This window comes from Heptranchias perlo, chromosome 11, assembly GCF_035084215.1.
Source record: "Heptranchias perlo isolate sHepPer1 chromosome 11, sHepPer1.hap1, whole genome shotgun sequence".
NCBI classification, from domain to species: domain Eukaryota; kingdom Metazoa; phylum Chordata; class Chondrichthyes; order Hexanchiformes; family Hexanchidae; genus Heptranchias; species Heptranchias perlo.
The window spans coordinates 69,296,201-69,322,551 of NC_090335.1; the positions used below are offsets into that span (position 1 = coordinate 69,296,201).

At 42.8% G+C, this 26,351-nt stretch overlaps 1 protein-coding gene across 1 annotated transcript in view; it reads left to right on the forward strand.

The window, feature by feature from the left end:
• The window catches only part of LOC137326862 (uncharacterized), a 66,829-nt gene extending 53,887 nt beyond the window's left edge, over window positions 1-12,942 (forward strand). The window contains exons 12-16 of the mRNA XM_067992244.1: window positions 118-255; window positions 4,583-4,663; window positions 7,985-8,097; window positions 11,167-11,362; window positions 12,728-12,942. Coding sequence (XP_067848345.1) covers window positions 118-255; window positions 4,583-4,663; window positions 7,985-8,097; window positions 11,167-11,362; window positions 12,728-12,942 — 743 coding nt within the window. The remainder of the gene's footprint in view (window positions 1-117; window positions 256-4,582; window positions 4,664-7,984; window positions 8,098-11,166; window positions 11,363-12,727) is intronic.
• Window positions 12,943-26,351: the final 13,409 nt, after the last annotated feature.

Sequence of the window (26,351 nt, forward strand, 5' to 3'; positions counted from 1 at the left end):
ACACACCTGGAAGAATATGTGAAGGTAGGGCATTGTCTGAGTTTAATACGGCTTTCTGTCTTTGGGTTAAATTAACTTTTTCTCCAACTGATTGTTTTTATCTAATTCTTGTTTCAGATGTTGACGAGTGTCAGACTGGGAACAACACATGCTCTGATTTTGCTGCCTGCACAAACACCCCAGGGAATTACTCATGTGGATGTTTCGAAGGAATTTTAGATACCAATCTGGCAAACCCAGGAACACAGTGCAGAGGTAAAGATCTGAAGTGTTTAAACGAGGAGTGTTGGGACAGTAAGGAATATTAAAAGTGTACAGGCTTGAAATGATTCTTGGTGATATTGATACTAGTGTGCTTAATGTGTTTGTCTGACATTCCTCTCTCACTATTTTAACAGAGGCATTGCCCATTTGAAATAAATGGATTAACGACTTGGTTAAACTAACAGAGGAATGTCAGAATCATAGGCCCCGATATTTACGGGGAGGCGGGGAGGGAGCGGGGGCGTATGTCAGTGGCCAAGAAATCTGGAAATACCAGGAAGGTGGAGGTTCTGCAGAATTTAACGGCGCAGAATTTAATGGCAGAACCTCATTTGAAATGATTTATTCAATTTCCTGACTGGCAGTCGGCCAAATTGAGGGGCAGGCCGGCTACCGGGCGGCATAGCCTGTTGTAGAAGGCAGAAGCCAGGAGCGATGGCGACGGTCCCTGGCAATCGAGAAGATCGGCAGATTGGGGGCGGGGCGACTCGCAGCCTCATAGTGAGGAGGGAGGGAGAAAGAGATCATGCGTGGGAAAGATAGGGAGAGATAGAGATCACAGGGGGAGTGAAAGAGAGAGATCGCAGGGGGAAGAGATACAGATCAAAGGGGTAGAGATAGAGATCGCGGAGGAGAGATCACGGAGGGCCTGAATATCACGGGAGGGTTGGCAGATTGAGGCAGTGGGTCTTAAGACCTGCCACGGTAAAACTGGATAGGGTCACGTTCGCAACGTGTTGTGGTCGGGTTTCACATTTTTAACAATTTAAACTCCCATGAACCTCTCCCACCTGTCGTTCAGGATTAAAATTCCCCCATAGAATCTTCCAGCACAGAACAAGGCCATTCAGCCCATCGTGCCTGTGCCGGCTCTCTGAGAGCGCTATCTAATTAGTCCCACTGCCCTGCTCTTTCCACATAGCCCTGCAAATTTTTCCTTTTCAATTATATATTCCAATCCATTTTGAAAGTTACGATTGAATTTTCTTCCATCGCTCTCTCAGGCAGAGAATTCCAGATCATAACAATTCGAGCTGAGGCCTAACCGGTGATTTAGAAAGTTTTAGCATATCTTCCTTCCTTTTGTACTCTGCCTCTATTTATGAAGCCAAGGATCGGTTATACTTTTTCAACAGCCTTTTCAACTCGTCCTGCATGCTTCAAATATTTGTGTATGTTAGCAGCCAGATCTATCAGTTCCTGCCACACCCTTTGAAATTGTACCATCTGAATCCTTTGGTTACTGACCCACCCACCACTGGAAACAATTTCTCCTTATTTACTCTATCAAAACCCCTCATAATTTTGAACACTTCTATTAAATCTCCCCTTAACCTTCTCTGCTCTAAGGAGAACAATCCCAGCGTCTCTAGTCTCTCCACATAACTGAGGTCCTGCATCCCTGGTATCATTCTGGTAAATCTCTTCTGCACCTTCTCCAAGACCTCAACATCATGGCTTAATATTACCAAATGTTCATTTCCAGCCTTACATCTCTATTGGTGATTAATGGATGCCGACATGATAATAAACTTGCAGCGCATATATTTGTTACACAATAGATTTAAAGGGACATCCTCATCCCAGAAATGTCCCAGGCAAGCATTTCTTGCAGCCTTTCACATAAATGCAAAATGTGATGTGAATGTGGAATGCAATGATGCCACCTAACTTCAGCATCGCTACATCATGGAGTGTCATTGGGACATTGGCAGCTGACATCAATGTGACGATGTGAGGCGCTCCAAGGTTCTTTCCAAAGTACTGATGATCTTTTAACGTGAACACTTATAAATTATATCAAGTGGATAATTGTTCCTGTGGATGAAAGGCTTTAATTGTTTATTTTTCGAGTTTTCTTTGCTCTTCTCTCTTGACTTATTCATACGAACATATGAATTAAGAGCAGGAGTATGCCATTCGGCCCCTCGAGCCTGCTCTGCCATTTGATAAGATCATGGCTGATCTGATTGTGACCTCAACCCTACTTTCCCATCTATCTACTATAACCTTTGACTCCCTTGTTAATCAGGAATCTATCTAACTCAGCCTTAAAAATATTCAATGACCCTGCCTCCACCGCTCTCTGGGGAAGGGCTTCCTACAGACTCACGACCCTCTGAGAGAAAAAAATTCTCCTCATCTCCTTAAATGGTAGATCCCTTATTTTTAAACTGTGGCCCCTAGTTCTAGTCTCTCTCACAAGGGGAAACATTTTCTCAGCATCTACTCCTTCTAGTCCCTCAGGATCTTATATGTTTCAATAAGATCATGTTTCATTCTTCTAAACTCCAGTGTATACCGGCCCAACTTGTCCAACCTTTCCTCATAAGATAACCCCCTCATCCCAGGAATCAGTTGAGTGAACCTTCTCTGAACTGCCTCCAAAGCAATTTTGTCCTTTCTTAAATAAGGAGACCAAAACTGCAAACAGTATTCTAGATGTGGTCTCACCAACGCCCTGTACAACTGTAGCAAAACATCTCTACTTTTATATTCCATTCCCCTTGCAATAAATGACAACATTCCATTTGCCTTCCTAATCACTTGCTGTATCTGCATACTAACTTTTTGTGATTCGAGTACACCCAGATCCCTCTGTACCTCAGACATCTGCAATCTCTCTCCATTTAAATAATATATTGCTTTGCTATTCCTCCTGCTAAAGTGGGCAAGTTCACATTTTCCCACATTATACTCCATCTGCCAAATTTTTGCCCACTCACTTAACCTATTTATATCCCTTTGCAGACTCCTTATGTCCTCTTCACAACTTACTTTCACACCTACCTTTGTGTCATCAGCAAATTTAACAACCATACATTCGGTCCTTTCATCCAAGTCATTGATATAGATTGTAAATAGTTGAGGCCCAAGCACTGATCCCTGTGGCACTCCACTCATTATATCTTACCATCATGAAAATGAGCCACTTATGCCTCTTCTCTGTTTCCTGTTAGCTAACCAATCCTTTATCCATGCTGATATGTTACCCCCTGCAGCATGAGCTCTTATTTTGTGTAGTAGCCTTTGATGTGGCACCTTGTCAAAAGCCTTCTGGAAATCCAAGTACAACACATCCACAGGATCCCCTTTATCCACGTTGCTTGTTACTCCCTCAAAGAACTCTAATGGATTAGTCAAACACGATTTCCCTTTCACAAAGCCCTGTTGACTCTGCCTGATTGCATTGAGATTTTCTGAGTGCCCTGCTATAACCTCCTTAATCATAGATTCTAGCATTTTCCCTATGACAGATGTTAAGCTAACTGACTGACCTGTAGTTTCCTGCTTTCTGTCTCCCTCCTTTCTTGAATAGAGGAGTTACATTTGCTATTTTCCAATCTGATGGGATCCTTCCAGAATCAAGGGAATTTTGGAAAATTAATACCAATGCATCTACTATCTCTGCAGCCACTTCTTTTAAGACCCTAGCATGAAGTCCGTTAGGACCTGGAGACTTGTTAGCTTTTAGTTCTAATATTTTTTTCAGAACCCTTTCCCTGGTGATTGTAAATGTTTTAAGTTCCTCCCTCCCTTTCACCTCTTGATTCACAATTATTTCTGTCATGTTATTTGTATCCTCTACAATGAAGATGGATGCAAAATATCTGTTCAATTCATCCGTCGTTTCCTTATTCTCCATTATTAATTCCCCAGACTCAATGGCTAGAGGACCAACGCTCACTTTACTTACTCTTATCCTTTTTAAATACCTGTAGAAACTCTTACTATTCAGTCCACTTTGTACAGTCCCATAGGTGCTGGTAGCTCTTTGGTATCTCATCCAAGTGGCAATTCTTCACGTGAGCTTAGACAACAAAGGAGGACATTTGCGAGGCTGATTACCAGTAAAAACATGGGCTGGAAAATTGGGGCTACATAGTTGTCGCCCTGTCTCCACTGCCATGCCTGATTACGAGGCTCCCAGCTGGGAGTGCTGCCTCACCAAATTAACCTACAAATGCCAAAGGCCATTTAATAGGAAGAACATCACAATCGAGCCAGCTCCTGTCTCACACATGCACTTTCCGAAGGAGTCACTGGATAGTGATCAGGAGCGAGAACCCTGGCTGATTTTCCTTTCTCTAGTTCAGGGGTGCTCTCCAACTGAGATCAGATAATTCAACACAGACCAAGGATAGAAGACTAGGACCATTTGGCCAAAATGCTTAGTGATGTACCAGGCAGTGCTTTTAGCCATTGGGCCATAAGAAAGATTCAAGGGTCTCATTTGAATGACGTGTTTGTATTCCATTGACTCATCAAAGGAATTCAGGTTCAATATTGACTGAAATGTTCCATTTTTAACTTACAGACCCTAATACGTGTTTCGTAAATCTAACAAATATCTGTGCTTTGTCTGACTGCTTGACGATGACAGTCAGTGAATGCAACAGTAAGTACTTTTACCTTCACTGATCTTTATCTGTGATGCAATCCAGGCCCTTTCCTACATCCATTCCAGTTGTCTCTGGCAAGTTTCCTGTGGGTAATTAAATGCTTGAATTATATTTATATGTAATATTACAGAATCATTATCATGACAACACTGGTGTGAATGTAACTTATTTCCCTTCATTAACTCTAGCACTTTATAAAGCCCAACTTGTCCATGACTTGAATATTGTTCTCATATCTGAACAAGTTCTTCTCGTAACTCCTTGTATTCTGGGATCAAGTAAAAGCTTGTAATCTGATCGGCCGTCCTTCTCTCACCACTAGCCTTTCTCTACATGACAGACTTTTCCTTTCTTTGTATCGTTGTTCCTCTGAACTTCCCACTCCTGTACCTCCCAATTTCCAAATATAATTCCTTTAGGCTGTTTCCTGGTTCCTTCCATTGACCTCAAACGTGCAGAACTCCTTCCCTTAAACTCCCCTTGTTGTCCTACCCGGCCACTCCAACTCGGGGACCCCAAGGCACTTTTTGAACTGAAGAAATGCTGTTGGTTAGTTTGCTATTTGCTCCTAAGGAAGCTATGTGTAGACATTTCAAAAGTAATTGATTCATTGTGGGCCTGATTACCTTTCTCTCTGGAGTTTAGGGGGTCTTTCCTGGGACCTCACCAGTACTCATGCCAGCTCTCAACAGACATGAATACCACTGAGGCCTTTTAGGGTGCAGTGAATGGAATTTCCTGGAGAAGCCAGGGAATCCCCCCCGCCAGATATGCCTCCATGATGAGGGGCGATGGGAGGAAGATGTAGGACACAATCCCATCATAACTGGGTTCTGTCCCAAATTCATGGCCCTCCACAGGTGGAAATCATCCTGCCCACCCTCCCAGAGTGCAGGCATTTCAGGGCTTTTAACTTGAGTGAAAACTACATTGTATTGATATTGTATCTAATTATATATCACAGTATATAAATGCGATATATAATTAGACACAACATCACTTTCCAATAGAGGATGGGGTTCTGTCCTAGATCTGCCACCCGACTCCCCTCGTCAACTTTCTCCATCATAAATTCCTCTGCCCACATTTATTATGGGTATTGCCTATGTAAACTCTTCGCTCTGATTGCACAATCTGGTCACATTTCCCTCAAAATGCCTTCTGAACTTTTTTTTTGGATCCAGTTTCTTTCCTCTGTAACTAACATTTCTTATGTAAAAAAATAAGGCTTTATACAAAGCAAAAATAAATCAAATATTATATATTTCACAGTAACATGATTGAATGCATCCATTGAATTATCTTTTGTGTCTTTTAATGCTTTAATTAAGGTTTCCACTTGAAGGCCTCAACCTTTCCCGAAAGACTGGGCTTGCAGTTGATATTTTTGGCCAGGCCTGTGACTCAGTTGGCTGAATGTGGAATATGCAGTCTGAGCATGTGCAGTGTAACTAATTACCCAGGATGTATCAGTACCATTCAGTCAGCTGTACTGATAAAATATTTTTCTTCAGATTCTTCAACTTTCTGCTCAGTAGCTTTTCTTTACAGAATTTTGACGAACAAGGGGACAAATTTCAAAAGCGGAATTGAGATAAAATTTATATTAAGTGTTTTTTTTGAAGAGATTGTGTCACTGGTTCTCCCTGGCTCCATTCCATAACTCTGGTGATAAATTAGCAGAACTCAAGTGGAATTACAGGGCCGGTGTGTTTGTGTGAGACGGTGAGAAAAATGACAGTGCACTAATTACACACCTGTTGTAGCTTTTGTTTTGTGTTCTATGAACTTGAGGAAGAGGCAGTTGGATTCTTTCCTCATTCTAATTAGATTTTTTAGAATGTGGTTGAATTTTGAAAGAAAACAAAGCCTCTATAAGGGAAATAGATAGGAAGGGAGGGTAGAAGGGGGAAGGAAACAGGGGCATAGAGAGGGTTGAGTGAGTGTGAGGACAGGGAGTTGAGGGAGAGGGGTTGAGATATGAAAATCAGCAAGTGGGTTAAGAGAGAAGGTTGAGAGATGGAGAGTTGAGAGAGTGGTAGAGAGGGCGAGTAAAGAGGATGAGAAGTTTGTGAGAGAGCGATAGGGCTCAATTTTGAAATGGTAGCAGGTTGGCAGCGGGGGGGGGGGGGCGGGTGAAGCTGCGCATGGCAAACTCTAATTTTAAAAAAAGTTACAGTTTCCGACGCGATCGCAATGTAATTGATGGTGATTAAAGTTCTTTCTGGGTTTCGCGCCCGGCTGTCAACAGGAGCTGCAACGCCAAGGTGGGGGGGGGGGTGCAAGAGTAAGAGAGAGAGCGAGACGTCATCCGGTGCTGGAACGGAAGATCGGGGGGTGGGGGGTGAGGGGAAGATCGGGGGGTGGGGGGTGAGGGGAAGATCGGGGGGTGAGGGGAAGATTGGGGGGAGAAGGGAAGATCAGGGGGAGAAGGGAAGATCAGGGGGACATCGAGGTGAAGAGGGGGAGATCGGGAGGGGTGAAGAGGGGGAGATCGGGGGGGAGGAAGAGGGGCATATTGGAGAGGGGGACATCGGAGCAGGGTGGAAAGGTAGGTTGATTTTGTGTTTTAACTTTCTGCAATGGTTTGTTATTTAATTTACTTTGTTTCTTTTTGCCTGATTTGGCCAGAAGCCATGGGAAAGCCACCCAGGTAAGTTAAAAATTGTTCTAACTACCTAATATGTCACAAGTAGAGTGCCTCAAGTACCTCAATGAGGTACATTTGGTTCTTTAACTATCATCCCGCCAACTTCTGGACTCGGGACGCCCACGCGCACACATGTGCGTCTGCGGGAAACTCGGAAGTCGGCGGGTTGCAGCCGGCTTTCGAACTCGTTCTGCATTTCTGCAATTTTTGCAGCCCCCTGCCCTTGATGCACCCGCAATTTAAATTTAAAATTGAGCCCATAAATTGTGAGAGACGGGGTTGAAACAAAGAGAGAGGAGGGTGGGAGAAAGTGATTAAGAAGGAGTGTGTAGAGAGAAGGGTGACGTGATTGCACCATGACATTTTTACATGAACACTTTTCATTATAAAGGAGGAATCAGGGATTTATAATGAAAATAAATAAGGTTAGGATTGATGACTTTAAAATGGGGCTTGAATTAAAGAGAAGGACAAGGAGAGGGAAAAGAAGAGATTTTGTGACTTTAAAATGGGGATTGAATTACGTCTGCACGCCATGGTCTAGTTATTCCCCCTGCCGTCTAATTCAGTTTCAGCTGAAGGCTATACTTGGTCTTGACTCCCCATATGAAATGGCACAGGGGATCGACTTGTAATGGTGAGTAATGATTGATTATTGTTTCGACAGACAAAAAAGCATTCAGAATGAAGGCAAGATTGAGATCCAGAGAATTCAGCAATGAGTTAAAAAATCCCAGCAGTGAAGCCTACAGGAACTTATCAGCCGAAATTACAAATGCAGTAAGTGAAATTACTTTTGAGTTTGTTCCTGTACTTAACAGAAAAATCCCTGTCACAACTGAAGTCGTAGACTCAGTGGAGGGTAATTTTGACTTTGGGTGATAGTATAAAATGGGCGAAGTTCGATTAGCTGTCCGTTATACATCTCTCCCCATTTTTATTCCCGTTGTTTTGGCTTAGGGACCCAACCACTGGGGGCAGTCATTTAAAGATATGTTTATATTTCATACAAATGGCCCCTAACAGTCACTGGGCGGATAACTGTGCTCTTGACATTCCCTCCAACTGGATTACTTTCACTCTGTTTCAAAAACTGAAGCACACTATTAGAAGCAGAAAAATGCTTCACGCAGCTGGTGATGGATAAATCTCACCAGCAGCGGCCTGGACACTTTCCACCACATGTACACTTAGCCTCTGCCTGCTCCAAAATCCAGCCTGCAAAATTGTAGCTTTTAATTAAGACTTGCATTTATTATATAGTGCCTTTCACGACCTCAGGACGTCCCAAAGTGCTTTACAGCCCATGAAGTACTTTTAAAATGTAGTCATTGTTGTAATGTAAGAAACGTGGCAGCCAATTTGCGAATAGCAAGGTACCACAAACAGCATTGTGATAATGAACAGATAATTTCAAATAAATTACATTTAACAGATGTGGCAAAACTCAGAAGCATGGGCTTTCGGTCATGAAAAATAGAAAATTACTATCTGTAAAGATAATTTATTGATGACCCTTTGTCAGAGCTGGAAATGAAAGGGGAATGAGCTCCTTTGTAGGACTGATCCAAATAAAGAGCCATGATGTGGAGATGCCGGTGATGGACTGGGGTTAACAATTGTAAACAATTTTACAACACCAAGTTATAGTCCAACGATTTTATTTTTAATAATGATATAGTCCAACGATTTTATTAAAAATAAAATCGTTGGACTATAACTTGGTGTTGTAAAATTGTTTACAACCAAATAAAGAGGAAAGGGAAGAACAGGAGGTTGGGGTCATAAGACAATAATATTACCTACTTGTACAAGTACAAGTGCCAGCCCAAGGGTTTAAAAGCCGATGAACAGATTAAGGAAGAAGAGAAAGTAACAGCAAACTGGAGATTATGAACTGGTGGAAGTGTTCTGAAGCTTATATAGTAATATTGTAATAGATACACAGTAATTAACTGCAGGGGAAAAAAAGTATTAGAATAGTCAGCTGGTGGTCAATTTTTACCTTGTGATATGTTGCACGACAGGTGTAAAATGGAACTCACATAATAAATATTTAATCATTTTAAGCTACATAGTTTTTCACCCATGTAAATCAATTGTGTAAAGGGTTAAGGATCACAAACAGTTCCTAGTCTAAGTTCAAAGGGGATCCAAACTCAGATTTTTGCTAATACCGAGGTCTGAATCTAATTGAATTAGAAACCAGGTAGAGCGGAAGGGGTTGTTCTCGGGGGAGTGGGAGCAGGATGGGGGGGGAGGGAGGGAGGGGGGAGGATTTCACCTTTGAACAATGTTGATGTAACAAAATTGCGATTTGTGCCTTTATTCCATTTGGTTTATGTAATAATGCTGAAGATGATGACTGCTCCTTCATTTAAATAGAAGACAGGAAATACTCTGGGTGTGATTTTCATGTGTGTGTGGTGGACCCGGGTGTGTGCCTGAAGGGGTCGGCTTGAGGCCTGTGCCATTTACATTGATTTGGCAAGTTGCTGGCATGAAATGCGCTTCCCATAGGTTGCTCGCTGATCTGGGGACGGGAATCTGGGGGGGCAGCTGATTTTGTCGGACCGGCAGCAGCGCCTTAAAGGGGAAGTGTGGAAATGTAAGGCGTGAAAGATAGCACCAGTTTTGAGCAGCAGGAAAAATGTTTGCAGCATCTACAACAGCGAAGGTGTTAATTGTGGAAGCCCTAAATCAACAAAACCCACAAGGGAGTGGCATAAAAACGTTTGCTAAACTTCTGTCCATCTTTCTGTGACTGCAGCTGAGGATCCCCTTAATATATGCTTGGAATGGCTGCCTTCCTACTTCTACTGCCCTTGTTTATTGAGCAGGAGCAGGAACTGGCAGTAATCTGGTGGGCAGAGGCAAAAATGGCTTTGGGGATCATAACTCCATCATCTGACCATGATTAACGAACATTCATGAGGCTCCCTCCTGCTTCCAGTCGGACTTCCAGCTGCCTAGATTGAGGTCTGTCCGAATTATTGGAATCGGCGGGAACCAAGCAGTGAGTTAATGCTTCAACCACTCGTACTACTTTGGTCCCGTCATTGCCCCATTTTGAAGCGGAAATGGGAGGGTAAAGACATGAAAATCACCACCACTGATCTGTAAACCAAGCAAGCTTGATTGATCAGGAAATTTGTAATGTTAAAGGAGATTTGTTTTTGGTATAAATTGTATTGTACACTGTAAGAACTTCAGAAAGTACCGGTGACACAGACAACGTGATTAATTACTTATTGGCATTTCATTGAATCATCTAATAAACTGTGTCTTTGGTCATGGCTGATTGACAGCATTGTCTTCAAAGGTCACAAAACTATCTGTTTATTGCCAGAAGTCTGGAAGAAGCAACTTACTGGAAAAGGGTGTATTAACCCCTTCATGGACTGGTTCTAATTCTGACATTAATATTGGATCAAATGGTATCTCTTGAACTTACTGCTTCTGTATATTTTAAGTCAGGAGAAGTGATTTTACACTATAGCCTGTGGTCTGGTAGCAGGATATGTAAATGGCTTCTGAGATGGTGTTCTCCAGTAAGCAACTTACTGTGATTGAGTCAATTGTTAAATCTGGGCTACGCCAATCTATTCACAGCAGAGAACAATGATAAAGGTTTCAGTTCTTGAGATACTTGTACGCTTTGTGAACATGAGAATGGTGCTAGAATTGTAACAGTTGGGTGGGCCCAGCATTGCCAGTCTGAACATACTCAACATCACTAATGAGGTGGATGAGTGGATTAATAGAACTAGAAGACATTCATGATTATGGTGACTGAGGCTTTCATTATTATTGGAATAAAATTACAATTTATGTATTTATTACTTTCAGGTTGTACAAACTGTACAAAGTAAACTGAACGATAACAGTTTTAATATCACCATCATTGGTTTTCAAAATGGAAGTGTGGTGGTAAATTTCTTGGCTTTCCTGAGCAGCAACTCAAATGTCGCCACTGCCACCCTGCAAAGTGCTATTGGTGATGCAATCAAAGCAGTTGATAACCAAAGCTCCGTCACTGTAACAGGTAGGCATTCTTTGAAAGAAAGAACTTCCATTTATATGGTGTCTTTCACAAACCTCAGTCCATCCCAAGGTGCTGGACAGCCAATGAAATAATTCTGGTGTAGTCACTATTGTAATGTAGGGAAACGCGACAGCCAATTTGCACACAGCAAGGTCCAACAAACAGAATTGAGATAATGACCAGATCATCTGTTTTAGTGATGTTGATTGAGGGATAAATGTTGATCAGGACACTGGGGACAACTCCCCTGCTCTTCTTCAAAATAGTGCCAAGTGAACTTTTACTTCCACCTGAGAGGGCGGACGTCTCATGCAGAAGACGGCAGCTCCGACAGGGCAGTGCTCACTCAGTACTGCACTGAAGTGTCAGCCTGGATTATGTGCTCAAGTCCTGGAGTTGGGCTTGAACCCACAACCTTCTGACTCAGAGGGAAGTGTGCTGCCACTGAACTACAGGATTTTTATTATATTTTTGAAATGGTGCTGTTTTATTTTTTTAACCGCCCAGAAATATTAAAAGAACATTAGCAAGGAATGAATTGCCTTGTTTTAGTTAGTGGCTTTTTGTTAAGACCGAAGTTAACTCTTGCATGAAGAAGGGGGTAGAGTATGATGGCTTTTTATTCACACAATGATGCCTTGATCTTTATACTGTGGTGGCTTGATCTCAGCCAGGACACTGGGAAGGTAGGAAAACCGAACAGAGGAAAGTCATCCCGGGCTGGCCTCACTCAACTTGTAGTGGTGATTGACAGAAGTTTGGAAAGAGCATTCTTGCCTGCAATGTTAAATAAAGGGAGACAGACTACACCAATGCATGTACAAGGAAACTAAAAAAAATTTAAGCTTCCCTTATCAGGCCTCTTCTGGCCCTCGATCCAACTCCCAGTAGATTTTTCCTCGTGGAGAAATGCACCACTGCTCGTCTGCTCCTCTCCTCAGGCCCCCGGTTATAACAGCAGATCCGACCCTGATGATGTCATCACAGCCCAATTAGCATATATAAAGAGGACCCTGCTGGCTTGGGGTAGGCGTCCTTGCCGCCTGCAATTTAAAATTGTAGATGGTCAGATCGGGGCGAGAAAGGAGTGGATAAGCCCCCCCGCTCCACTTTAACTGTTCTCCCGCCTGCTTTCCACCAGGCGGGCGGGGGGGGCAGTAAAATTGGGGCCAATCTGTAGGTAACATACTGCTGGCTGTGTGTTATCCTGTGGGTAACACACTGTGATCTTCTGTGGTCCATACACCTTGTTGTTTTCCATTATTTTTGGTAATACCGTCCCTCCCCCCCAACACACATACTTTGAGGAGTGTTATTGAATCCCTACGGTTTTTTTAATAAATTTCCCATCTTATCCTGTTTCAGGTACAACCCAGTCGGAGGCTGTTCCCACGGTGCAGACCCAACCAGAAAACCCCGGATGGAGAGTGGCTGTAATAGTGTTGGGAGCTGTTCTAGGTTTGGCTCTGCTAATTATCCTGGCAGTAGTATTGGCAATGATCTATACAAAGAAAAGTTCTCGAAAGTATTACTTAGATGGATCAGACATGCTCTACAAACTCCAACGTTCTGACATATAGTTTGTTGTAGAAAACTTCACAATGGACATATTTATTTGCTGAGGGTTTATGCAGTTTTTAAAACCAATCTTTTGAAATATGAGAAATTCAGGTAAGAAAAATAATGCTGTAAAGAAATACAACATACATGTCAATGCAGAGAAGTTTAAGAATAGCGATATCTTATTCAATTTGGTATTTTTTTAATAAATTGTTTGCTCTGGGAGACTGTATCAAGTAATATTCATGTAACCTGATTAATAAATAATAGGGGTAATTCCGTGATTGGGTGGTCACAGGGAGCATAGGTCAGGGAATAGTGGGCCCGCCACTTGTGATGTTTGACTCATTAAAGTTAATGGAATCACCTTTAGTATCAATCCAGTCCTCACAACAACTATGCCTGATTATTTGATTCTCCCATATTCCCGCAGCCCCCACAGCTACCACCCCATGCCCAATCTATCTTAAGAGCCGCAAATAATTCTTTCCGAATGGGATTTGTGATATTAAGGAACAAAGTTATATTTATAAACAGCGTTGAGAAAAGCGTGTATAGCCCAGTGTAACAAGGACTTTAAGTAGGTTTTAGATTTATCTATATGTTACAATTTTTAATATGTCTTGGCATGTTTGAAGGAAGATTTTAAACCTGATATAAATGAAGCAGTAGATTATGGGAACTATATTTTAGGGAGGGGGCATTCTGTTACTTTGGACCTGTTATCTGTTATTTTTACTTTTGAAGCCACACAATTTAATCCATTCCATACGTTACTATTGTGAGGGACTGGGAGGTGCTGTCCATGAGGACATGGGATGCTGTGTGCTTGTGCTCATTACAGAAGGTACATTATAAGCATCGCATTTATGGCTTAACTGAATATTTGCAACTGTCAGTCGTATAAATACTTCCAGGTAAAAGGAAACAGTCAGAGAATTTCCAACACTTGACTATGAATGGTGAGTTACAACAATATTTGCTGTACTTGCCATTATACATCAAACACTGTCCACAACTAACATTGTAATAAAGCAACTATTGGTCTTTATCTTTCACCTTTAATGTACAAAAATGTTCTAAGGCGCTTCACAAAAATGTAATAAAAAAAAAGGACACTGAGCCAAAGAAGGAGGGGTGACCAAATAACACATGAAGTTGATAATGACGTTCTGTAGATGCAGCGACTGGTCAAAATAGACACAAGGGTCTTCAAAATGTTTAAATTCAAGCATATTTCATGCATCTGTATGTATAGCTAAGGCTTAACAAACACTCCATATATTTTCCAATGCATGATGCCAGAAAACACTTTTTCAAGTGAGGAGTGCATCGACACGATTGTAACTTCGTTAACCATCTGCATCAATTTGTTCCAACATTATTTGATGATACTGCTATTCTTCATGACCAGCTGAAGAAAGAAGTTGATTTTACAGGTGACTGTTTCTGGATTAGGTCAAGAAGATCTCCCACAAAGGAATTTGACATCAGTAAGGATTTAGGTCCAAGCTGAAAACGAGGACTAGGAGCATGTCTCCTGCAAGAAGGTCAGTTTATGATTTCTACCTCAAGAACTCCAACTGAGACAGAGGCAAATTATTCTCAGACCCAGAGAGAACTCTGGGCCATTGTTTTACTTTAGGGAAGTTCAGACAGCAAATTACCGTGGCAACTGATTTCGAAAGACCTGAACTCACTTTGTAAAAGAATCTATTTCGTGCACTGAAAATGTTACATCTTCAAAATATGAGTTTAATGTTGTCTACAAGGCAGGCAAAGAGAGGTTTCTGGCTCACAAGCCCAGCAGAGCATATCTACCTCATGCGTCTGGAAAGTTTGACCATGACATGTTTTTAGACAAAAAGAGGTTAAAGGCATCCATATTTTCTGTCATAGGAGAGTTAATTACCCAAATATTTCACTTGTCCCTGTCTGAAGATGAAATGTCCAAGATTCAGAAAGCTACTGCTATGGATGGAGAGCTGAAGTTGTTGAGAAGGACAATTAGTAAAAGATGGCCTGACACAAGGGAAGTACCACTCCAGCTTGCTACATTTCGACATTCAAAATGAATTCAGCATATGGATAGACTGTTATTCAAGGCAGATTGAGCAGTTACACCACTCCCAATGAGAGGAGAGATGAAGCACTGGATTCACTCGAGCCACATTAGAATCCAAGGTTGGCTCCAGAAAGCGAGAGATCTTTACTGACCTCTGATGAACAAAAACACAGAGACATACATATAATGGTGTTAAATATGTCACAAGTTTCAAGCCAAACAGCAAAAGGTACCCCTTATCAGCTACCAAATATCAGGAAGGCTCTGAGGGAAAATAGGATGTGATCTGTTTGAAATGAAAGAAAAAAATATACGTTCTGATTATTACTTTGATTTCTTTGAAATAGAGTGGCCCTGAAATTCCATGGGTGTTTTCCCCGTAACTCTGATGGGAGACCAGCCAAACTCCTAGACAAGCAGCGGGGAGCTGGTGTAACCGGGTTAGCTGGATCTTCTTCTTTTCTCTGTGGTTTCTACTGGTCTCCCACCAGAGTTACGCAGGAGATTGGGAGAACCCCTGTGGAATTTCAGGGTCATTGTCTTTTTAAAAGAAAAGGGCAGAAGACCTCATACTTACGATGAAAGCTCATTTTACATGCCATTGTATCCCAAATGAGTTATCGCAGACAATGGGCCGCCATTTAACTAAAGGAAATTCCAACAGTTTGTGTAAAGTATGAATTTTGTTACGTCACCCACTGATCAAAATATCAACAGCCAAATGGCAAAGTAGAGAATGCAAATTGCAAAGACAGTCGCAGAAGAAGTACACAAGTCCAATACAGACTCTTACCTCACTCTTCTCAGTTGGTCATTACAGCAAATGAAATACTGAACAGTCCACTAGCTTCAAGACTATTTGGCAGATGAATCAATATACTCCTCCTTGCCAGCAAGCCAGCTTCTGAAACCAAGGTTAGCAAATGATGTACAAGAGAAGCTAGATCTCAGTAAAGCCAAACAGGTCCAGTTCTACAATAAAGGTACCAAAAAGATGCTTTAAGTTTAGAGAAAGGGATGTTGTCTGCATTCAGCCAATAGAAAAAGGGCCACAATGTAAGATGGAAGGATTTTCTGGAGAAATTAGATACCTGCAGAAAATAGAACCATCTTTTGTAGAGATACATGAAAGTCCAGCTGCGCACTCTGTAACAGAAGTAGAGCCACCCAGCCAGTCCACAGTGAACAAAGACAGTCACATTAACAGAGCACAACACAAGACTGTGGCAGATAGTCAACTAAACAGTGAGACAGCACAATACGGCAGCTGGAACCTCTGTTACTCCCATCAACACAATGAATAACAAGCACTAAAACAACAAGAAGTGGTAGAATACTGTGAAAACTGTTCATCAACAATTTTATCTATCAGTTAATTTGGACAAACTGTTAATGCCGGAACTATTTGGGATGAGTTTGCGCGGGGTTCTCCCGATTGTCCTCCGCGAAGAGCCATGGACATGCTGGAATTTGTTGTTGAGTGATTACTCATTCTGAAAAACTTATTTTATTTGAGGAGGGAAATATATTGTTGTAACTTGTATCCGCAGTCAAGTACAGGAAGTTCCCCGACTGTTCCTTCTGATCTGGGGGTGTTTATATGATTAACAGTTGCATGTAGTTAGTAAAATGAACATGTTTTAAGCTCTGGAGTCTTTTCTAGTTTGTTACCGACTTAATGTGCAAACACTGGGTGCATTTACTCTACAAGTTTAGCGATTTCAGCTTCCCACCGACTTTAAATTTGTGTAATGTAAATCAGATGTGAAGGCCTGAAGTGACTCTGAAGTGCAGATTGAGAGTTCCTCCCCCCCCACTTCTCCAGGGTGTCTCACTCCAACAAAATGTGTTGCTATAACCTTCCTGTTATAATAAAACTAGAATAAGAATCCCGTTTGCCAGTGTCTATAAGTTGGTAGTAACAAGTTTCAAAGTACATATTACAACACTGGGATTAATATGAAGATATGTCTGTACTGATGTTCTTTACACTTGGTAAAAAGGTGCTGGGTATTTACCGTTTTTCTGGACATGGTGAAAATGATTTTAATCTTCTGTTCTATAAATAAAATCATATTTCTCGTAAAGCTGTGTGAAATTTGTATTTCAGATTCAGTCTGCATGGATTATTATAATATACCAGTGGATGTTCCCTGGTGTTGTTCACAGTGAGACACAGTAACAACATCTTGCATTTATATAGCGAATTTAACGTAGTAAAACATCCCAAGGTGCTTCACAGGAGCGTTATCAGACAAAATTTGATGCCGAACCACATAACGAAATTTTAGAAAAAAAAGAGAAAATGCTGGAAATACTCAGGTCAGGCAGCATCTGTGGAGAGAGAAACAGAGTTAATGTTTCAGGTCGATGACATTTCATCAGAACTGGAAGAAGTTTGAGATTTAACAGTTTTTAAGCAAGTTCAGAGCCAGGAAAAGGGGTGGGGGGAGGTGGAGGAAAGAACAAAAGGGAAGGTCTGTGAAAGGGTGGAGGGCAGGAGTGATTAAATAACAAGAGGAATGATGGTGCGAGGCAAAAGAGGGTGGTAATGGGACAAGTAAAGTAACAAAAGATGGGCCTAGAGAAACTATGAATTGCAATAGCAGAACCATTACCAGCACCTGGTCTCTGTGTCTCTCTCCACAGATGCTGCCTGACCTGCTGAATACTTCCAGCATTTTTTGTTTTCATTTCAGATTTCCAACATCTGCAATATTTTGCTTTTGTCAAGGAGATATTGGGACAGATGATCTTCCTCTCCAACGCCACTTTAAGACTGGAATTCGGTTCTCACCCCAATTGATTTTTTCCCCCCACTTATGGTGAAGTGATGTAAAGGATGGGGAAGTGATTCGTTACTATGTCATTCTATCAGAACAGTTCCTTACAAAAAAAAACAAGAACTGGTTTTCGCTCAGATATTCATAACAATGGCCTAGACTTTGCTGGAGCAGGGTGTGCCCAATTAGTTTGACTTTTCCCCTCACTCTTCAGCTCAAAAAATGTTTGCCCTGTAAGTTGCTGGAAGTGCGAGCTGATAGTGAGGCAAGGGCAATGGGGCATCTGGGACCTTGATGAACAATGCGACCAACACTCTGGGCTCAATTTTGAAGTGGTGGCGGGTTGGCAGTGGGAGTAAAGGTGCGCGTGGCAAACCCGAATTTTAAAAAAAAGTTACCTTTTCCAATGCGATTGCGATGTAATTGATGGTGATTAAAGTTCTTTCTGGGTTTCTGCCCGGCAGCCCTGATTGACAGGCTGGCTGCCGACCGGAGAGGGACATCGGGGGCTAAGAGGAAGATCAGAGAGGGACATTGGGGGCTGAGAGGGACATCGGATAGGGAGGCATCAGACATCGGAGCAGGGTGGAGAGGTAGGTTTATTTTGTTTTTTTAAACTTTGTGCAATGGTTTTTTATTTAGTTTATTTTTGCCTGATCCAGCCCTTCACCAGGCATGAATCAGAAGCCATGGGAAAGCCACCCAGGTAAGCTTAAAATCGTTTTAACTACCTAATATGTCAGAAGTAAAGTACCTTAAGTACCTCACATTTGGTTCTTTAACTATCATCCTGCCGGCTTTAATTGTCGGTGGGACTTCAGGATTCGGGAAGCACGCGCACACAGGTGCGTCTATGGAAAACTCAAAAGTTGCGGGTTGGAGCCGGCTTCCGAACCTGCTGGGGAATTTTGCCATTTTTGCAGCCCCCCTACCTCCAACGCACCCGCAATTTAATTTTAAAATTAAGTCCTCTATCTCCTTAACCAATGAGATTTAAGTATCGAGAAAGAAACAGAGGAACATCGGAGAAGGAAATTGGCTGAATTAGAGTCAAATCAAGTACAGAAAGAGAAATAAAGAGAGGGAAAGAAAAATTGGATTAAGAGAGTGGGAAAAAAGAGACAGAAAAGAAAAGTAAGAAAAAAATGTTAAAATTTAAATTTAAAAAAAAATCTAACAATAATTTACTACCGTAGGAATGAGCCTCCAGTTTAAATTGTTCCCTTTCTGGGCCGGAGAGGTAGATTGGCATTGCAGGAACATAAATTTCCTCATTTAAAATGGTACTTACATTGTTAAGTAGCAGCCCTAACTTTCTGCGACGACTTTAATTGACAATCAATGCACAAATGCAGCAATTTCATGAAACTCACGGGGAGGTTGAGGGTGAGCTGTTGTTTTTGTGAGGCTAACGGCGGAGCGGCACAAATCTTCCAGCAACTTGTGGCGATTCGCAATTCACGGCGTATCTCTTCCTCGCCACAAGTTGCTGGACAATTTACACATTAACAACAGCGAGCGCCATTAAACTCGCTGTTAATTTTGGCAGCAAATCGGGACCATTAAAACGAGAAGGCTAGGTAGACAAATGCACCATCTGGGGTATTACATCACAGGAAAATCTGAGGTTTGATCCCTGTTCTGTGTTATGTTAACTAATCTCAGCTGAGGCAGCAGCAAGTGCACTACAATTGTCCTTAATGTTTGTAAGTTAGGATGGAGAACGATAAAACCACCCAGGCTGACTGCTATCCATTGACTCCTGCTGAAAATGCGCATCTGTGGATAGTGCATGATGTCATCCAACACCACCCCTCCACACCCCGTCACCACAGCCCCCCCTTCCATCAGTGAAATAACCTGTGGAAGGTTAAATGAATTGAAACTGAGTCAATCACAACGCTTAAAGAGGGAATTAGATAATCAGCTGAAGAAGAAAAGCATTAAATATTTGAGGAAAAGAACAGGGAAATGGGATCAGAGTAGTAGGTTCAAAATAATCTTAGCATAAGCACAATTGGCCAATTGTCTCATTCTTTGCAGATACTTGTAAGATTATAAATTAATGGCATTAGAATGCTCAGCCTTAATATTTTCTGCAACATGATAAGTAATAATTAAAAAAAAAATTAAAATGTATAGGTTACTATTGGTGTGTTATGTGTAGCCTGATTGTTTGCAATCCTAAGTCCAAAATGGCTGTTTGACAATGTTAGAGGTAGAACTACTGTAAGCAATTAAAAATTAACCTGTTTTTTTCAAATAGGAATGGGATATCAAGGACCAAACTGCTTGTGTTTGCTCATTTTAACAAGCAAATAGACACGAGTAAAAGGTGGTGAGTTTAGATAGGGATCTCTAACATACTCGGGGGACGGCCACAGGGGGTCCCCTGTGGCCGTCCCCCTCTCAAACAAATATACCGCTTTGGATATTGTTGAGGGGGATGACTTATCAGGGGAAGGCAGCAGCAGCCAACTTCCTGGCACCAGGGGTAGCTCTGCTGCACAGGCTGGGAGGAAAAAGAGTGGAAGAGCTATAGTGGTAGGGGATTCTATCGTAAGGGGAACAGACAGGCGTTTCTGTGGCCGTAAACGTGACTCCAGGATGGTTTGTTGCCTCCCTGGTGCCAGGGTCATGGATGTCACTGAGCGGCTACAGGGCATTCTCAAGGGGGAGGGTGAGCAGGCAGAGGTCGTGGTCCACATTGGGACCAACGACAGGTAGGAAGGGAGATGAGGTCCTGCATCAAGAATTTAGGGAGCTAGATAGCAGATTAAAGAGCAGGACCTCAAAGGTTGTAATCTCTGGATTACTCCCAGTGCCACGGGCTAGTGAGTATAGAAATAGGAGGATAGAACAGATGAATGCGTGGCTAAAGAGTTGGTGCAGGAGGGAGGGTTTCAGTTTCCTGGATCACTGGGCCTGCTTCTGGGGAAGGTGGGACTTGTACAAGTCGGACGGGTTGCACCTGAACCAGAGCGGGACAAATATCCTTGCGGGGAGGTTTGCTAGCACTGTTGGGGGGGGTTTAAACTAACTTGGCAGGGGGAATGGGATACAGAGTGGAGCTACAATAGGGGGTAATGAGCAGCCAAATATAGAGAAAAAAACAAGTCAGCTTGGAAGACAGGGCAAATATGTGAGGGCAAGGCTGGATGGCATCTATTTTAATGCAAGGAGTCTTGCGAATAAGGTGGATGAACTGAAGGTGTTGATAAACACATGGGAGTATGATATTGTTGCTTTCACAGAGACATGGTTGAGGGAGGGGCAAGATTGGCAGCTCAATATTCCGGGGTACAGAATCTTCAGGCGAGACAGAGGGGGAGGTATAAGAGGAGGGGGGGTCGCAATATTAATTAAAGAATCAATTACTGCCATAAGGAGGGATGATATATTAGCAGGTTCCTCTAATGAGGCCATATGGGTGGAGCTTAAAAACAAAAAGGGGGCAAGCACTTTGATGGGAGTGTACTATAGGCCCCCAAACAGTCAGGGGGAGATAGAGGAACAGATATGTAGGCAAATCTCAGAAAATTGTGCAAATAATAGGGTAATAATAGTGGGGGATTTCAACTTCCCCAATATTAACTGGGATACTCAGAGTGTAAAAGGCTTGGAGGGTACAAAATTCTTAACGTGCATCCAGGAGAGCTTTTTGAGCCAGCATGTAGAAAGTCCTACAAGAGAGGGGGCGGTACTGGACCTAATTCTAGGGAATGTGGCCGGCCAAGTGGAAGAAGTACTAGTAGGTGAGCACTTTGGTGACAGTGACCATAATTCGGTGAGATTTAAGGTGGTCATGGAAAAGGACAGGGAAGGGCCGGAAATAAAGGTTCTAAATTGGGGGAAGGCCGATTTTAATAGGATAAGGCAGGATCTGGCCAAAATGGACTGGGATCAGCTGCTTGTAGGAAAATCCGCATCAGAGCAATGGGAGTCTTTCAGAAGGGAGATTGAGACCATACAATGGCAACATGTTCCCGTAAAGGTCAAGGGTGGTTCCAAGAACTCCAGGGAACCTTGGATGTCAGGGGATATACGAGAATGGATTAGGAAAAAAAGGAGGGCTTTTGGCAGATACAAAAGGCTAAAGACGGAGGAAGCCCTAGAGGAGTACAAAAAGTGCAGGGGGATACTTAAAAAAGAAATTAGGAGATCAAGGAGGGGCCATGAAATAATACTGGCGAGCAAAATAAAGGAAAATCCTAAGATGTTTTATAAGTATATTAAGGGTAAGAGGATGACTAGGGAAAAAATAGGGCCCATTAGGGACAAAAATGGCAATCTGTGTGTGGAGCCGGCAGATGTAGGAGGGGTTCTAAATGAATTTTTTGCATCTGTTTTCACAATGGAGAAGGACGATGTAGACATAGAAATACGGCAGGGGGACTGTGATATACTCGAACATATTAACATCGAGCGGGAGGAGGTATTGGCGGTTTTAGCAGGCCTAAAAATGGATAAATCCCCAGGCCCGGACGAAATGTATCCCAGGCTACTGTGTGAGGCAAAGGAGGAGATTGCGGGGGCTCTGACACATATATTCAGAACCTCTCTGGCCACAGGGGATGTGCCAGAGGACTGGAGAACCGCTAATGTAGTACCATTATTCAAGAAGGGGAGTAGGGAAAAACCGGGGAACTACAGGCCAGTGAGCCTAACATCAGTGGTAGGAAAATTATTGGAAAAAATTCTGAAGGACAAAATTAGTCTCCACTTGGAGAAGCAAGGATTAATCAGGGATAGTCAACATGGCTTTGTCAAGGGAAGATCATGTCTGACTAATTTGATTGAATTTTTTGAGGGGGTGACTAGGCGTGTGGATGAGGGTAACGCAGTGGATGTGGTATACATGGATTTTAGTAAGGCCTTCGATAAAGTCCCCCACAGGAGACTGGTTAAGAAGGTACGAGCCCATGGAATCCAGGGTGCCTTGGCACTTTGGATACAAAACTGGCTTAGTGGCAGAAGGCAGAGGGTGATGGTCGAAGGTTGTTTTTGTGACTGGAAGCCTGTGGCCAGTGGGGTACCACAGGGATCGGTGCTGGGTCCCTTGCTGTTTGTGGTCTACATTAATGACTTGGATATGAATGTAAAAGGTATGATCAGTAAGTTCGCTGATGATACGAAAATTGGTAGGGTGGTAAATAGCGAGGAGGATAGCCTCAGTCTGCAGGACGATATAGATGGGTTGGTCAGATGGGCGGAACAGTGGCAAATGGAATTTAACCCGGAAAAGTGCGAGGTGATGCACTTTGGAGGGACTAACAAGGCAAGGGAATACACAATGAATGGGAGGACCCTAGGCAAGACAGAGGGTCAGAGGGATCTTGGTGTGCAAGTTCACAGATCCCTGAAGGCGGCGGAACAGGTAGATAAGGTGGTAAAGAAGGCATATGGGATACTTGCCTTTATTAGCCGAGGCATAGAATATAAGGGCAAGGAGGTTATGATGGAGCTGTATAAAACACTGGTTAGGCCACAGCTGGAGTACTGTGTGCAGTTCTGGTCGCCACACTACAGGAAGGATGTGATCGCTTTGGAGAGGGTGCAGAGGAGATTCACCAGGATGTTACCAGGGCTGGAGCGCTTCAGCTATGAAGAGAGACTGGTAAGATTGGGTTTGTTTTCCTTGGAGCAGAGGAGGCTGAGGGGGGACATGATTGAGGTGTACAAAATTATGAGGGGCACAGATAGGATGGATACTAAGGAGCTTTTTCCCTTCGTTGATGGTTCTATAACAAGGGGACATAGATTCAAGGTAAAAGGCGGGAGGTTTAGAGGGGATTTGAGAAAGAACTTTTTCACCCAGAGGGTGGTTGGAGTCTGGAACTCACTGCCTGAAAGGGTTGTGGAGGCAGGAACCCTCACAACATTCAAGAAGCATTTGGATGAGCACTTGAAATGCCATAGCATACAAGGCTATGGACCAAATGCTGGAATATGGGATTAGAGTAGACAGGGCTGATGGCCGGCGCGGACACGATGGGTCGAAGGGCCTGCTGTATAACTCTACTCCCCTAGTACACCTACATTGTTATTCTACTGTCATACTTGAACACAAAATCTAGGCTGACACTCTAGTGAGGTACTGAGGGAGTGCTGCACTGTCGGATGTGCCGTCTTACAGATGAAACGTTAAACCAAGGCCCTGTCTGCCCTCTCAGGTGGATAAAAAGATCCCGTGGCACTATTCGAAGACCAGGAGAGTTCTCCCTGGTGTCCTGGCCAATATTTATTCCCCAACCAACATCAAAAACCAGATCATCTGGTCATTACCTCGTTGCTGATGGTGGAACTTGCTGCACTCAAAAAAGCAGAGAAGAAATTTATTATATGGGGTTTTGATAGAGTAAATCGGGAGAAACTGTTTCCTCTGGCAGGAGGGTCGGTAACCAAAGGACACAGATTTAAGATAATTGGTGAAGGAACCAGGGAGATGAGGAGAATTTTTTTTAACACAGCAAGTTGTTATGATCTGGAATGCCACTGCCGGAAAGGGTAGTGGATGCAGATTCAATAATAACTTTCAGAAAGGATTCGATAAATACTTGAAAAGGTAGAAAGGATAGAAGTGGGTACTTTCTAAATGGTAAAAAGTTAAAAACAGTGGATGTCCAAAGGGACTTAGGGGTACAGGTACACAGTTCATTGAAGTGTCATGAACAGGTGCAGAAAATAATCAAGAAGGCAAATGGAATGCTGGCCTTTATATCTAGAGGACTGGAGTACAAGGGGGCAGAAGTTATGCTGCAGCTATACAAAACCCTGGTTTGACCGCACCTGGAGTACTGTGAGCAGTTCTGGGCACCGTACCTTCGGAAGGACATATTGGCCTTGGAGGGAGTGCAGCGTAGGTTTAATAGAATGATACCCTGACTTCAAGGGTTAAGTTACGAGGAGCGATTACACAAATTGGGGTTGTATTCTCTGGAGTTTAGAAGGTTAAGGGGTGATCTGATCGAAATTTATAAGATATTAAGGGGAACAGATAGGGTGGATAGAGAGAAACTATTTCCACTGGTTGGGGATTCTAGGAGTAGGGGGCACAGTCTAAAAATTAGAGTCAGACCTTTCAGGAGCAAGATTAGAAAACATTTCTACACACAAAGGGTGGTAGAAATTTAAATCGGAGATAGATAGCTTTTTGGCAATCAAAAGTATTAAGGGATATGGGCCAAAGGCGGGTATATGGAGTTAGATCACAGATCAGCCATGATCTTATCAAATGGCGGAGCAGGCACAAGGGGCTGAATGGCCTACTCCTGTTCCTATGTTCCTATGTAAAATCTGAATGGCTATGGGGAAAGTGCAGGGAATTGGGACTAATTGGATTGCCCTTACAAAGAGCCGGCACAGGCATGATGGGCCGAATGACCTCCTTCTGTGCTGTATGCGTCTATGATACAATATGAACGAGTTAAACATTTATACGCTAATGTTGCATGGTGCAATTTCACCCCATTGGTTTGTCACCAGATGTAAAGTCAACATTGACTGCGGATAACAAGATCTGCTCCTTTTCCTACCCTTTATTCCTGTGGTTAAAACCAGTTGTTACCTGGTTGCTCATAGCAATGGTGAGGGATTATCAGAGGTTACACAACATTTTTCTGTGTTTCACTTGAATTACCATTTTCATTAATATTACTGAACAGTTGTAGATTTAGAGGACAAATACCATTCAGCTTTCTTAACATAAAAGAAATGATCACAAGGAGAATTTGTGGTATCTGGCTTGCTATTGATTCAGCGTACAAACAAGTACGTTTACTTGGCTATATTTAGAAGAATATGATTTATTAAGGCCACACCTGTATGCAAGTTGGGACTACAAACTGAACAATCTGGTAAAGGTGCTTTCAATCACTTTTAAAACACGAGTGGCTTGTGAGATGTCATCAAAATGGTTGGCAGATAATTGGGTGATCTTGTTGGGTTGGGTTTAAGGGAGAGTATTGACACCTTTACTCCAAGTACAAAACATTACTGGGGGTGATTTTCAGCTGCAGGTGTCCGTTTCTCACCTGAAAAACAAGCAGCCGGCAGTTGAAAATCGGGGAGGCACCTCGGCTGCTCTGTTGATGCCCATGGCTCACCTGATGCAATTTTCAGACGAGCCTGTAAATTGCCGAGCAGCATTCCCTCCTGTTTCCGGCAGGAGGCTGCTTAAAGCGGCAAATCGGATGCCTATAGAACCCTGTTTTCAATTTTCAGGTACAAGTGGGCGAAGTGTTGGTGACTCATGCTCCGCCCATTTGTACCAGGCTTTGAGTGGCCTAAGCAGCAGCCCTTAAAGGGACTGCAAGTGGCTGCTCAAGAAATTGCCCCAAAAATTTTTTTGGGAGTGTTGTTGGGATTGCTTCTCCTGGCTCCACAAAAACACAACGAGGTGCTGCCCGCCCGTGCTCAACCACCAGACCCCCTCCCCTCCATGCCAGGCTGAACCTGCATGTGTCAACTTCCCAGCCTCCCACAGCGGTTGAGCTGCAGCATGGTGCCTGTTTGGCTCTTGCAGCTTACCGGCGGCATTCAAATGAGGCCCGATCCCATAAATGGCTTGGACCTTCCCTAG